The sequence below is a fragment of the Xiphophorus couchianus genome, chromosome 19, assembly GCF_001444195.1.
Source record: "Xiphophorus couchianus chromosome 19, X_couchianus-1.0, whole genome shotgun sequence".
Taxonomy (NCBI): domain Eukaryota; kingdom Metazoa; phylum Chordata; class Actinopteri; order Cyprinodontiformes; family Poeciliidae; genus Xiphophorus; species Xiphophorus couchianus.
The window spans coordinates 5416320-5428146 of NC_040246.1; the positions used below are offsets into that span (position 1 = coordinate 5416320).

Below are 11827 nucleotides of genomic sequence, written 5' to 3' on the forward strand. Positions count from 1 at the left end.
TAACTATGTTACCTTCAGTTATTTAAAAAATGCTGCATATATCAAATGTGACTAACAAGAAATTAAACTTTGTAATTTAATGCCTTGAATTACTTTGTAATACCTTCAAGTTGTGTCTCTGTTGCTTTAAAAACACCTGCTCTTTCTGAAACCCAGCCTCAGAGAGAGGCATTGGTCCTCTATTAACCCTTTAACAACATTTCTACGTTGTTAAAGGTTGTATTGTGTGGAGAATTATCCGTTCTCCATGATTAATACCAAAATACAGCTGGTCCATTGCTGGTCATGCTACCTTTAGGAGTTTAGCAGGACAAAATGACAAGCCACACTTGGTAACTTCCTTTGTTAGCCTCTGTCTAAGCTACGTCCTAAAGGGGGCGTCCCCTAGTGTGTCATATCCTGTAACCCTAGCTTTCATTTGCATTTCCTAACATGTCATTTCCTTTAGCTTCAGCTTTGCAACTAGCTAAAAGAGATAGAAGGAAAACACAGAATTGTTTATTCTCAACAACTGATGAAATAATTTTTCTGTAGTGGATAGGGCACCAAAACAGACTCCAGCACAGCGGTCTACAGCCTTGTAAATCCGGCCCTGTCTCTGTAGGTGAACAGAACAACGCTGAGGAATATCCTTACATAGAAACTTTTTAAACTACTTTGAATAACTCACTGAGCTTACCATAGCATCTGATAACTAGGATCAATTGGAATGTATGTATAATTGAATTAAAATTATCTTTTCTTTGGTACAGTGCCTCGAGATAACATTGTTGGGAATTGGTGCAATATAAATAAACTGATTTAAATTGAATAGATGAATAAGCAAACAGGAACAAGCATATTCCTGAAGTCAACAATAAAACAGTTTCCTTACCTTGCTTAGTGAAGGAGACTTCCTCTCTGAAGCCTCTTGAGCGAGCATCTCCAGGTTGACCTCCTGGGACACCCGGCGCTTCCTGCGAGTGCTCTGGATGACCCCCGTGGGCGCCGCCTGGACGTCACGGGCCCCGTTCTCCGGGCCCGACTGATCCGAGGGCCCGCAAAGGAAAGGGTTGTCAGACGGCGCCCCGCCTTCCTTGGACAGCCGGCGAGATCTGCGGAGCTGCGCCTGCGATTGCGACGACGGCTCGGGCGGTAGGGGGGCCTGCAGAGGATCGGATGGCTGCTGCTGGGGTTCTGGCGTGATGTCCTGGATCAGCGGCTCCTGGATCTTCGGCGGAGCCGGAGCAGTGGACTCCTGCGAGTGCACGACCACGGGCTGCGGGTGTGCGTTTTGTGCCGCAGAGAAACAGTCTAGCACATGGGGGTTTTGTTGTTGCGACTGCTGATGTTGCATTTGCTGCTGAATCTGGAGCTGTTGCCGCTGTTGTTGCATCTTTTGTTGCTGTTGTTGCTGCTCATGGTGTAACTGCTGCTGCTGCTGCTGTAACTGGACATGTGGATGCCGGATGATTTGCTGATGCTGTTGAATTTGCTGCTGGATGACATGCTGCTGCTGCTGCCGTTGCATTTGCTCTTGATTCTGCAGCTGCTGAAGATGCAGCGAAGACTGCTTCGAATTCGAGTAGTTCGGCGGGTTCGGTAGTGTGTTCCTGCTCCCTTGGAAGGTCTGGTAATAAGCGGGCAGGTGCTGTTTGGGCTGACCGAAGGCCAGCTGGAAGGACTGCAAGACGGAGCTTCCTCCGGGGTGGGGGGCGCTCTGCTGCTGAGCGTTCAGCGCCCCTGGTTTCATAGTCTCCTGAAAGATTTGGGATGTCTGCTGCTGCTGCTGCTCCCACTCCAGAGCTCGAGACTTCACAGCGTTGGTTGGCTGCTGATGCAGCTGCAAGCCGGGGGGAGTCTCGTGCATCGCCTTCACAAACGCATTCTGGGTCCTTGTGAGATTCGGAAAAGCCGGCGCCCAGCTAGGCATGGCAGTCCAGGAGGCAGCTCTCTGCTGCTGCTGCTGACTGGGCTCCGGGTGAGCCCACTTCATCGGCACTGTCTGCTGATAGTGGCCCCTGTTCTGGTCACCCTTATCTGGGCTGAAGATCACAGAGTTGAAGTACATGTGAGGAGCCTCAGGGTTGGAGGTCACTGTACTCGCCGCCTCGCTTTGTCCGGACTCTGAGGCGGCGGCGGCGGTGCCGCCGGGGACGAAGTACGCCCCGTCGGGATGCTGCGACGTCTCCTTCATCAGGTCTCCTGGTTGGTCGCCGAAAAACGTGATGCGTTTCCCCGTTCTCTTGGCGCTGGGTTTCTGCTGGGCTGGTACGCTCATGACGAGCATGAATGGGCTGAAGCAGGGAACCACTCCAACCCAGGCCTATACAGAATGTTCTTTTGACTTAAAACAAAGTCTTCTTTTCTTATTCACAGTAAAAAAAAAAAAAAAATCCCTTTGAAGTTCTTCACAATCTCCAGTCGGGGGTGAAACGATCTGAAGAAGTCTCTGTGTTTTTCTCATTCATGGGCGACACCCTGCATAGAGAAAATGAGACAGAGGTCATGGGTTAAACAATCAGACCAAAAAAGGGACCCTCACAGGGAGAGGGCGGGGGGGTTGGGGTCTCATTAGCATCAGCCACGTAAAAACCTGCTGTTTGCTTTTTCAGCAAAAGATCTCCTTTGAAAAGGTACTCACTGGGAGAATAGCACAGGGGAGGGGCGGGTTTACATGCTGGCCCACATTGTCATGCTACAAACAACAAGTTCAATGTATTTTGCAAGAGGAAGGGCGATCTGTTGCGATAGATTAACACTCAATTCAGCAAATTTATATGGGTGCACAACGTGGTATTAAAATTTTATCACAATATTTTGTGGTGTTATTGTGATACACAATGAAAGTGACGATAAGAGCTATTTATTACTTCATTGTTAGGTAACTGTATGGCTGTGACGGCATGACACAGCACTCTAGAAAACCCAACCCATTTGTAAGGCGCTTCTGAAGGACACCGATCACATAAGGAATTGTGATCACTGAATTGCTCACAGTATCTGCATTTAATCATATTATCATTTGAATTAAGGTGTATTGATACTTTCATTAAACAAACAGGAGAAAAAAAATAATAGTAAAACTAACAATGCAAGTGTCCGAAAATACGGACACTTGCGGGGGTTTTGGATGTGATAAATGTCCACCCCTAGTGCAAAAATGTGAAGTAGAAGAAACAATGGTTTATTGAAATCTAAAAAAGTAGGGTGTACATTTGTATTCATTCACCTACGATCCAGTACTAAAACTTAAAAAAACATTTACAAACTATTTCCTTTAGAAGTAATTAGTAAATGAAGTCCACATATGTGTTATTTAAACTGACAAATCTTCAGTATCTTAGTGCTTCAGGTAGACCGCATCATACAGGTGAGCTAAAGTTAAAGTCAGCATAACAACAATAATTTGACGCTCTTCAAATATGACATCTGTAACAGGGTGGCAGAAAGAAAGCGGCAGGCCAACAGTGAGACACGGTGGCAGCATCATGCTCAGGTGAAGCCGTGCTGGTCATGGGAAGATCAATAAAGCTAAATACATAACAATCCAGGCAAAAATAATATTTAAGTGGAGGTTAACCTTCCAGGAGGTCAACGACCCAAAATAGCTAAATCTACAACGGAGTGCAGCTCAACTTCAGATTAAAACATGTCCACATGTTACACTGGCTCAGTCAAAAATCAGGCCCAAGTCTATTGTTAAAACTTGAAAAAAAATACAAATAAATTGTACAAGTTCTCCCTCTAATGTGAGAGAGCTAGAGAAAGAGCAAAATGTGCAGAGCTGCACATATACCTGCAGCTGTAAACTGCAGTTTTAGGTCATTCTACTGACCCAGATAGGCAGACTACAAATGCATACCACCGTTTTCAGATTAACTTTGGGAAGAATTGTGAAAACCGTGCATCGTTACCAGTGACGTGCGGTCAGGGGAGGCAGGTGAGGCAGTGCCTCACCAGCCATCATGGAAAGAAAGAAAATATATAATCATAAAGTAATTTAAATTGTTATATTCATCCGGTGGTTTGTACTAAAAAATATTTATTTTTCATGTAGCTTCACCAATTTCGATTTTTATTTGTTCAAAATCGCTGAATTTTCTTATTTTCCCATTCAAATGCTTGGAAGCGATGCCGGTGAGGCAGCAGCGAGCTCTGCCTCACCTTGGATTGCGCAACCCCTGGCTCTGCGCTGGCTGCTAAGCGGAGAGAGCATGTTGCTGTACGGCGTCAATAAAATGGTTTAAACAAATTTAATATGTGAACTTATTTCCAATAATTTAGCTTATGTATATAATGTACAGTGCTTTTTGTCACCAACTGTGTTTGTGTAATGAGCGATTATAAACGGCGAGAACAGGTTCGAGGTGAGGCAGGCAGTTCTCTTGCCTCATGGCAGGGGGCGCTCAGGATCCCAGACGTTCGTCTTGTTCACTCCTCAACTGCCGAGTAAGTGACAGCGAGCTAGGCTAAACGATTCGGGAAGCAAGTCAAGTGCAGCCATAGATTATAATAGAGATAGTGATTTTTTTTCCTCTCGCTTATCCCGACTTTCGACATGGATGACTACATTACAACACTAAAAATGTTTTCTCAAGTGGACTTTCAATCGAAGCAGGAGATAATAACCAAAGGAAGACCAACGCCGGAGCTGAAAGGTTTGTATGTGTAAGGATGCAGAAGTGAAACATAACCTGTAAACTGCTGTCAATCTATGCATCTATTTGCAAATCTGATTCTGATGACGTCAGTGCCTCACCAGCTATGAACCTCACCGCACGTCACTGATCGTTACAGTCCCGCATTAATATGTTTTGACTAGCAGAAACAAAAGGAAAGCAGATGGCAGATACAGCTTAATCAATAGTTACCAAAAGTGTCATTACCAGTTATCAACGCACTGTGTTCATGTTGAGCTGTTTCGCACAAACACTCAGAGGCGAAGTTCATCATCGACTGGCACACTTGGAGCTCCAACGCCCTTATCAAACTCCTAACAGCTTTGTGAGACGCGCAGCAGAAGAGAAAGCGCTCGTTTTCCCGCCAAAGCAAAGCTGAATGTGATAGAAAAAAAAAGTGTTTTCTTTCTCTCTCTCTCTCTTTTTTTTTTTTACAACCGTGTGACTCAGAGGTGAAAATAAAAAGGGAGACTGTGCCCTTTGAACTACGGCTGCAGCCTCAAATAGGAAGGGCAGCAGAAAGTGAGCACACATGAGTCACAGTGCAGCGATCTATGCAAAGACAGTGGGGAGAGGGGCGGGGAGGACGGAAAAGTCAAGAAGTCCTTGCAGGCGTCTGTGTAACTTACAGCACATCTTGACAATTACCGTGGCAACACGGGCCGATAGTAGATTACATAATAGCCGGGTTTTGGAGCAGATTCTGGCACGGTACAGTGTGTCAAATTATAATTGTTCCATCTGTGCGCAAAGTAGAAACCGATCAGTGCTGAAGTCAATAATCTAAAGACGACAGAGAGAGAGAGAGAAAGCATACAGACTACTTTCTGAATTATGCTAATCTGTCAGAATTGATAACATGGTTGCACAAATGAATCCTGAAATCTAAAAATAATAAAAATAAAGCACTTCATAGCACTTAGGAAGTGGCTGACAATAGTCACCCTTTACTCCGGTGCCCTGGAGAAAGCCTTAAAATAGACATCTGCAGCTGTTCAGATCCTGCACTGACAGAGGAAAGCCAAAGACCACGCTGTGTGGCCAACAAACAGCATGTGTGCAGCAGCCATGTGATGGCACTGACATGCTGTCAAACCCTTGAATGCATCCTCCCTTGGAGAAGGTGCTCGTCGTCAATAGCTCTATTTATTCTTGCAGAACCTGCTGATTACAGGGTAGCGGCGCGGGTCATTAAGCAAGCAACACACTCCATCTGAGGTGAAGGATCACCATGACGCATCACAAGCGCAGCCCTTACACAAGCCGAGGCTTTAGCACATAACGCGGCAAATTGGCTTAAAAGAAACGTCAAGTGCCCTAATCCATCGCCATTTGCTAATTTAAAACTACCAGCGCGGCCTGCGAAGGAAGGAGCTAAGGACGATCCCTCCGCGCCACCGCCGCCGCTTTCCGTTCCCTCCACATCACTTTCTGAGGCCAGCCAGCCAGCCAGCCAGCTCAGCGCTATTTACGAGAAGCCCTTTGTTGCAGAAAACGGATTATCCAGTCACTAAAGCCGTGTCCCGCTGCAGCAAACTGACCCGACAACGCTCGCCAGTTCGACAAAAAGAGAGGAGAAAAATAAAAGAAGAGAAAAAGAAACAAGCGTGGCAGCGGAAGAGATAACCACTGATCGATTCAAGTTGTCAAAAGGTTAACGCGTCACGTTTCGTCCTGCGCATTATCCTGGCGGTTCGCCTTATTTTTTTGGGTTTTTTTGTATTTACGGAGCTGCCACAGGAACCAACCCCGACGGCGGTTCGAAGCGCGCGCGCCCCAGTCCGAGGTAAACAAAACTTTGTCAGCGAGCTGCGGTCACAGCAACATGCAGCGTCAACCACAACATCTACGTCTGCCACAACAACAACAACAACAACACCAGCAGCAACAGCGCCACAGTCATCGACTTTTACGGCCTCTACGGAAGATCTCCCCCTTGGTACTTACTGCGAGGAGCTGCTCAGCCGCGCTGGGTAGCTCTCTCGTGCGGCCAGCAGCAGCGGCGGCAGCGGCAGCAGCAGCAGCAGGTCCGCGATGATGACTGCACACATCCCCGAGGTTGACTCACGCTACGCTGCTGACCTCACGCATTTGGACTTCTCTCCCCCCCGGCCCCTCTTTCCCTTCCCTTCGGTGCCCCCAGCTAAGAAGAAGAAAACAAGTGAGGAGGGAGGTGAGGGGGCGGAGGGGGATTTTGACGTGGGAGCGTAAACACAAACGTGCTAATGCGCAAGAACAGAAGCGCAATGCAGCCGCTGTTTGTTGCACATTATTGCACTGTGATTGCACGAAAAGGCTTTAAAAAAAAAAAGAAGAAGAAGGAGGACGCGGCCTGCTGCTGCCGCGCATCGACAGCGCTTCTCTGGCTGTCTAGTGATTGCCACCTCCTCTCTGCCCGCCGCCTGCTCCGTGGCCCCGCCCACTTCCCTGCCCATAAAAGGCTCTTCCTCTGACACGCGAAGGCGCTGTAATTTACGGAGCAAGATCCCTCTCGGTCCATGCGGGAAATTCCAACACACGAGGGAGGACCGCAGGGATGAAGGAGGGGCGTGGGGGGAGACGCACCCGATTACACCGGAATTCATCTTTGCTTTCACGAACTTTCTCTGTTTTGCTCGTTGACAAACTCTCGGAATGCCTGCGCGGTGCAGGTAATCCCTATTACATCCGCCTGGGGGATGTGGGAGGATGAAAACAGTCTTGTTTATTTTATATTAAGGCTACACCTAATACTTTCAGCATGAGTTCACCTTCTTGTTTTCCTCAGAATTGTCCCAGAAGAGGAAAATTAATCAGATTTCAGATAAGAAAACATTCTGAAGGCATGGGAAACATCGGTGGTATTCGCAAATAAACGAAAGTGGCAATTACTCGGAAGTTATGGCAAATGAGACTAAGCAAACAATTTTTTCTGCTTTAACTTAAAAAAAACAAACAAAAAAAAAAAACACAGCTGACATAAAGAGGGAGAAGCGATGGGCCGGTGTGACAATCTCATTATCTCTATGTATAGGCAGAAAGTAATACTAGGATGTGCAGCATGACCTAACTTGATTTTGTTTTTTTCTAAGAAAGACAAGCACTGATTATTTCAGCAGGTAGTAAAAATACTATAAACACATTGATCTTTACTACAGATGAACTGATCAATCGGCTCTGATCGGTAACCAGCAATCTGAATATTCTTTCCGATTTATTCAAATTCTGATTTGACCAGTTCTGGTCAAGGTGGAATTAGCGGGAAAGATAAAACAACAGCAACAACAACAACAAAAAAAGACCTGGAAATCGGTGAATCTTTAAATATTACAGCTCTACGATATCCCCAGCAACCGCCAATTTGGTTATGATGCACAAAACTAAAACAAAAACCAACAAATGCTAGCATAAGAAGCTGATTATTAGTCATCACCATTATTAGTTGGTTAATGAGTCAGCCTATCTGATCAAGTGGCCCTCCTGAAGTCGTCTGCAGTTTTAAAAAACGGTTTTATCCATAAAACCGTCACTTATCTGCCACGTAACCAAAATTACCTTGATGTAACATAACGTAAACAAAATGTTAACTGTAGAGACCGAAATCATTTGCAGTTTTCACCGAGGCATTGCGCCGCCTCGATATCTTTTTAGCAGGTTTGAGGACGGCAACGCACAGGCTTACAGCAGGCTTTGTGCGGAGGTGAAGGAGGATCCCTTATCTAAAGATGCTGAGGTCACAGGCAGTACAAACGGCAGCCATTTCTCCAACAGAAAACCACTGCAAACAGCCCTCATTGTGTGCTCTGCACACACATGAGCCAGAATAACAGAATAGCACTGTTTTCTGAAGAGCTCGCAGCTTGTACATGTTCTGTCGGCTTTAATGCACTGTATATGCGTCTGATTAATAGCACAGGGTTTAAAATAGAAGACCTGCAATCTGTAATAAGTGTCACTGTACTGGTCTGTCAGCCACCTCTATAATTAGAAAGTTTGTGTTCAGGAACTCCAGAGGAAGTACTATTGGGCCTTAGGGTAAAAAAAGAAAAAAAAAAAAGATTCAAAAGGAATAGGAGAATCAGATTTATTATGAGAACAACTTCTTCAATCTTAGTAATTTTTCCGGAGCATTACAAATTATTACACTGCAGCTCAGCTCAGGCTCTTAGAAATCATACAAACTGTCAGAATGCGAGGGGAATCCCCGTTGACTGCGAAGACGCTCTACAGCTGGTTGTTGCTCATTTACAGAAAAAGGCAGCGTGGGAATATTCAACGAGTGCAAGGCTATAGGTCTGGACTTTTTAAGCTTCTTCAAATGCATATAATTAGTCTGTGCATCACCTTCTAAAACCTTCCGGACCCTCGCAATGAGCAACACTGTGCACAAAATGTGCTCATCAAATGAATTCCTTGCAAAATTACCCTCGGAAATGACAAAATGAAAGAAAATATATCTGTATAGTGTACAAATATTATAAATAAAAACGGTTGAAGCCTTTCATCTAGGCATGTTTTAGGATATGAATGCCGGCAGTGAATTTTGTTTCACTGCTGTCGTGAGAATGTCTTGTTTTGTCTTGCAGTCTATCACTGAGAATGCAGTTTCTTCTGTAATCTAGTGGACTGTAATCTCAAAACAATCACACAATATAACCCTGCCCCTCACAAAGCAAGCTAATCAAATATGGTCCGCTGGAACTACATTATCTGGAAGGGGACAAGTGACAGATCATCTCCACAGGCTCTTGTCAAAGAGAACTTGCACCACAAATGTCTTCTATATTTAATTAGTACCACTCAGCTGCCCACGAATATCTGAAATCCACGAACAATTGAGACCCCGTATTAAAAATGAAACACTCAATACTGCCTATTTTAATAGTGCCAACGCCAAATATATCTGAATATGCATTAATACTCACCGTGGTAATTGTCTAAGCACTACTCCAGAAGCTAATATGTACGATGTTCCTTCTCGCCACCAATCAGCGCCTTCAGAAATGCCGCTTCTGGATTGGCTACTTTGACAACCACAGCCAACAGCTTGTCAATCAGCACTGTCTGAGGCCTTAAACAGACTCCATACCATATGATACTATGCTAACCAAGGCTGTACCATCACAGTGACGTTGCAAAAGTATTCATATCCCTTAAACTTTTTTTTAAGGGATATGACCGCTTCCTAGGCTGTGTATTCTTTCAGATATTTTAGATATGCTGTATGAAATCTGCCAATTTTCCTCGACTTATTGGAGCCATGTTCCACAGAAAAAGCCGTCCACTCTATGTCACTCTTGAATAAATTACCCTTGTTTTGTTTTTCTAAAAATAGACTTTACGTATCAAAATTGTATTCTAAAGAAGCTGTAGTCGACCAAAACAAACTAGTCCAGGTTTGGCAAGGCTGGACAATACAGTGAATTTGTCATTTCAGCGAAGCAATTTAAAGTGCTTTACATGATATTTAAATCCAAAGTTATAGTGATGTCAATAAAACAAAAACCGGCAACAAAAAAAAAAAAAAAAACAAAACGAGGCGTGCTGTGGTGGCGTAGTGGATAGCGTGACCCACATTTGAAGGCCTTGAGTCCTCGACGCAGCCGTCGCGGGTTCGATTCCTGGACCCGGCGATATTTTCCGCATGTCCTCCCCCCTCTCCTGTCAAACTACTTTCATATGAGGAACACTAGAGCTCACAAAAGACCCGCTGGAGGGGAGAAAAAAAAAAATCATAAAAAATTTTTATTTTTGAATTTTTTAAAATGAATTAAAAGTCTGTTTGGCATATAATAATACAGTCGGTGTTTGGTCGACACAGACTGCTAAACAGAGATGATCAAAGATTCCAGATTACTTGGAAAAATGGTAAAGTACCCCACTGCACATATTTATCTACACAACATATTATCTGGGCATAAAAATATAGCAATTGATTACTCAATTGCTATATATACTTTTTTACTTTTATTTTTTTGGAACGTCAGTGCCACCACATGGCGGAAGATTGCCCTGGGTGGGAAGCCATGAACACCCATAAAAAAATAAAATAAAACACTGCTGACACAGAATTCATGGCAACAGTGGAAATGACAAAGCACGAAACAGAAATCTGCAAGATAGCAATGTGCTGGTGTAATTTCTGACTCTCAAAAAAACCCCAAAACAAGCAAAGATTTAATAATAATTGCAGATGCAACTGAAAACAAATGCATTTACATCTAATGACACTGCTGCATCGGAAACTGTGGTAGGGCTGCAGCAATTTGATCATTTAAAATATAGCTATTATTTGTTTAGATAAATGTCTTTGGAAAAACAAACATATTTGACGTCTGTGGCTTTCTGTTGGCGTCAAAAACTAAAACTGCGAAAACAGCTCAAGAGAATATTCTCTTTTCTTCCCTGACCTGACATTTAGAAACCTTTAATCAAGAAATGAGAAATCGAATTACCTTGAAATGGGGTGAAATATTCCTTGCACTTGTACTCGGCAGGTGGCTTTGTTTCCTTTTTAAAGCCCTGCAGATTTTAATTCGCTTAAAAGTTATTTATTCAGACTCCAGCTGTGAAAGCGTGAATGCCACTCCTGGCACTCCGGGGGGGCATTTTGAGTTGTGTCACAGAGGGGATTTCTGATCAGTTTGTCGGGTAACACCCGACAAAACCAGCAATATGAATCCTATAAAACAACATCTACCACTTGCTGCCATGCACCCAGAATTGCCTTTCAGTAAAGCTTACTTACTTTATCCTCTGGTCCTCCATGGCATTCGAGCCTTCATCTCGCAGTGGTTGAGGTTTCCTTCCTGCAGATTCTTCCACAAGGCGTCACATCCCAGCCCCACACTGACCCAATTTAGCTTTTTTTGCTAGCCCTCAACGCGGGACGGCATGGACGTTTAGAACTTTTTTTTTTTTTTTTTTTTTTAAGTATCCGATAGCAACAAAACGTGTAATTAAATCCACGTCTTCATCTGTTCAGAAGCTGCAGAGCTGATGAAACCCAACCAGATAACCTCATTACGAGGGCGCATACCGTTTCTATTTGCCTCACGGTTTCCTTAACCGCTCAACGGCGCGTCAAGGCGTACTAGTAACAAGATAGTAAGCAGCTTCTGTCAAATAATGTCGCACTTTAACGTCAAACGTGAATTAAATTTTGCCGTCTCATATAGCTCTATATA

The 11827-nt window shown here is 44.3% G+C and overlaps 1 protein-coding gene across 3 annotated transcripts in view; it reads right to left on the reverse strand.

The window, feature by feature from the left end:
- mideasb (mitotic deacetylase associated SANT domain protein b) overlaps window positions 1-11724 on the reverse strand; it is a 31360-nt gene extending 19636 nt beyond the window's left edge. Inside the window, exons 1-5 of one of the 3 annotated variants that reach the window (XM_028000400.1) lie at window positions 9800-10170; window positions 9749-9753; window positions 6609-9711; window positions 4869-5036; window positions 875-2460 (exon numbers count right to left, since the gene is read on the reverse strand). In XM_028000400.1, the coding sequence (XP_027856201.1) occupies window positions 875-2269 (1395 nt within the window). In that variant the 5' untranslated portion in view covers window positions 2270-2460; window positions 4869-5036; window positions 6609-9711; window positions 9749-9753; window positions 9800-10170. Of the gene's footprint in view, window positions 1-874; window positions 2461-4868; window positions 5037-6608; window positions 9712-9748; window positions 9754-9799; window positions 10171-11388 lie in introns of those variants that run through there. The other 2 variants (XM_028000399.1, XM_028000401.1) reach the window with 2 other exon arrangements.
- Between the last annotated feature and the right edge of the window lie 103 nt (window positions 11725-11827).